Source organism: Drosophila biarmipes, chromosome 3R, assembly GCF_025231255.1.
Source record: "Drosophila biarmipes strain raj3 chromosome 3R, RU_DBia_V1.1, whole genome shotgun sequence".
NCBI classification, from domain to species: domain Eukaryota; kingdom Metazoa; phylum Arthropoda; class Insecta; order Diptera; family Drosophilidae; genus Drosophila; species Drosophila biarmipes.
The window spans coordinates 10,084,138-10,087,386 of NC_066616.1; the positions used below are offsets into that span (position 1 = coordinate 10,084,138).

Consider the following 3,249-nt stretch of genomic DNA (forward strand, 5'->3'; position numbering starts at 1 on the left):
ATGAACAACCAGAAAAATATATCTAGCTTTTAACTGGTAATCCTAAGAACGTTAGTTAAAAATCAGTTTAAATCGGCTTAGCGCTATGTTGTAAGCCCCACCACAAATAAGTCATACTTACTTTAAAAAAATCATAACAAATAAGTTAAATAATAATTGTCTTATGCTTTTTAATCTTATTAAGCATGGACAAAGCCAATATTTTAAATATTTAAACAGCTAACTAAATTATAAGCTGGTATTTTATGCAATTAGCAGAGCGAAAATGAACCCCCATTTACTTTAATTTATGGAAATATTTGTAACTTTTGAGATAAAAATCGCCGCGCTGTAAATAAAGCCCCGTTGAATCAATAATTAATTTTTAATGATTTACAACGTGACAACTGCTTGTTCGGGGATAATTCAATAATATAGCAGATCAACAATCAAAACTGAAACACTCCCCGCGCTTTAACAATTCACAAACCGAATAGGTTCTTCCATTTTGCCACCGTTGGGAGTGGAGTTCATAAAAAATACATAAATTATGTAAATTGATTAAAAAATCAGCATACCTCGGCAATAAAATGATTATAGAACAGAATGAATAAACAATGGCCACTTGCGAAACTGCAACAACTGCAGGACAGCACTTATAGAAGAACAATTTACAACTGCCGAGTGGCAATCGAAACTAAGACCATCGAGGAATGTATTTCATTTGATTTCGCTTGTTCCCTTTTTGTTGTCTGCTCCAATTGTTGTTATTGTTGGCCGTTATTGTGGGGCGTTTAATGAATTTTATTGATTGCAAATACAAAATAAGAACAGCATCACGCAAATGGAAACCATTTACAGCTTAAAAATATTTAATTACCAACCACCCGCGAACGGGCTGGGGATTTCGAGGGGACGTGGGTCGGAGTTGGGTCGAAATGTTTCAGGTCTTGCCACCAAATTGCAATTAATCTTCTTTTAACAGCAAACTTTTGATCCGCTTTATTTGCATTTCGCTGCGGCCCACCGTCGAGGGAAAATAACGAAAATGCTTGTCATAAAAAATTATCAAGGGTTAAAAATTATGTTACGCGTTTCACTTTGGCCGCTGCGAAAATGATTTATGCAAAATCTGTGTGCCCCTTAAAAATGAATATAAATTGTGCAATTTCATGTTGTTCTCCAGCCCACCCTGCCTCTTCAACTTGCCCCAACTTTTTGTGTCCGGCAAATTAATTTAAAAGCAGCAACAATAAGTGAAATAACAAATAACAAACTGCGAAAGGGTCGTCGGTGGTGCTTCCCGGGCATTATTTATAATATCACAAAATGAAAAGGTTTTCTAATCGAGGAATCCACATTATCCGATAATGATTTTCTGAAAGCCCAGGTAGCCGGGATAGTAGCCACTGCCATAGCCGTAGTATCCAGGCGATTGTGGGCCATAGTAGCCGTTGTAGCCAGCATAGCCTGGATAGCCGGCCCACGAGTAGCCACTGGCCCAGTTGAGGAAGGGAAACCCGCTGATGCTGCCGCTGAAGAAGAGGCCACGCCTCCTCCGACGTCGCCGCCCCGCCGGAAGCAGATTCCACACGGAAGCAGAGCCATCCCGCACCGCAGAGCCGCCAATTTCCTGCTCCAATGACAGCAAATCCGTTTTTACATCGCCAACTGGTGCCACATCCTTGTCAGCAGCCGACGCGCCACTCAAGTGCGTGCCCAGCAGCAGGATCGTCTGCAGCGCCGCCAGCAACAGCATATTTAAATATTTAAAATTCCGCCCTGAAAATATGATATTTATGTTTAATTCAATCGGCAAACGGCCGCGTCAGTGCCTCGCACACAACTGCCAGTCAAAGAGTTGTCGATGCTTCCTATTTATATGTGGGGTCAATGCGGATTGAATTTAATGGCCAAGCCACTTTCGTTTGTTTTAAAGCTCGCTAATTGCAGGCAATGTCGAATAGATTTATTAAAAACTGGACAAAAAGTGTTCTAACAAATTACACAATTTAGAAAAGGCAATCAATGTGGTTTAGCAGCAAAAATATAAAAAACACATGAAGAAGGTTACTCTCTTTTTTTACATTTTTAAAGTACATAAATCAAGCAAATTTAAGCGAATGCTGATAAATTAATTCTATTAAACCCGCAAAACATTTTTTAAATATTTTCAGGCACAAAAAATAATTAAATTTATTTTTAGTAGCCATGTTTAATTAAATGAAGTCCAATAAAAACAAATAAAATTCCTAAAAAACTGGAAATAAATTCCAGAGGAACAAGAAAGTAAAAACTGAATACGGAAATCAATGGCAAAGGCCACATACTATTCATTCAGCCTGTTAAGCCTACTCAAGTCTAGTACTAGTTGGGAAAAAATCGTTTAAGCTGGCTTTGTGGCTTGACCAGGGCTCAAAACACTCTCCCGATGCCTATGCCTAAATCGCTTTATGAACCGAATTATGAAGGCTTGACAGCACTCGTCTGACATTCGTCGCAAACACCCTGATTCACCCCCAGTGCGCCATTCATTTGACAGACCTTGTGTCCCTTTTCACACATTACGCATACGCCGCGTGGTGCGTTCTGTCCGCTTTGCTAGCTCGTTGGCTGCCAATTGACACATTTCGTGTTCAGATATGCGTAAATAACAATTATTGTAATTTTTCAAAGCGCTCGTTGCGAGACAAAGCGTAGACTTGTGACAATTCAGCGATAATACATAAAAGCGTAACCTTAACCGACAGCGTGTGAACCTTGAACTTGAGTGACAGAGGGCAGAAAAGGCGCCGGATGCTTTTATTTTCCACCCCACCCCCAAAGCTTCTCCAATATATACACATTTTTTTGGTTGCCCCAGTACTCACGCCCCTTTCGTATATGTATGGTGTATACATTCCACAGGATGTGTCGATGGGCCCGTGTCGGCGGGTATGTGTTTGCCAATGTGTCAACATTTTAGATTGCCTTGCATGATTTGCAAGAAAAATGAAGACAATAGTTGAGTTTTACACTCTCCACTCAACAGCCGCAACAAGGAGAGCAATAAAAGCAAGTAAAACAAAGCCAAGTGCCGCTGTCAGCGTGTCACGCGATTTGTTGCCTCTGAACGAGTACGAAATGAATATATTTGTCATAAGGGAATGTCATGGCCCGCTGTTCGTGGGTGTCGTCGAGTTCTTTATCCCCGATTAACCAGTGCAGAGAGTAAAGGGTGGAGTGCTGAACAGGGGTCGCACAACTAATTGCTACCCAGTAAGCTGCTTA

At 40.6% G+C, this 3,249-nt stretch overlaps 1 protein-coding gene across 1 annotated transcript; it reads right to left on the bottom strand.

The window, feature by feature from the left end:
* Positions 1 to 1,339: 1,339 nt before the first annotated feature.
* LOC108031261 (uncharacterized) lies at positions 1,340 to 1,738 on the bottom strand. Its single transcript, XM_050888366.1, has one exon. It carries the CDS (start codon positions 1,736 to 1,738, stop codon positions 1,340 to 1,342), a length of 399 nt encoding a protein of 132 aa, XP_050744323.1.
* Positions 1,739 to 3,249: the final 1,511 nt, after the last annotated feature.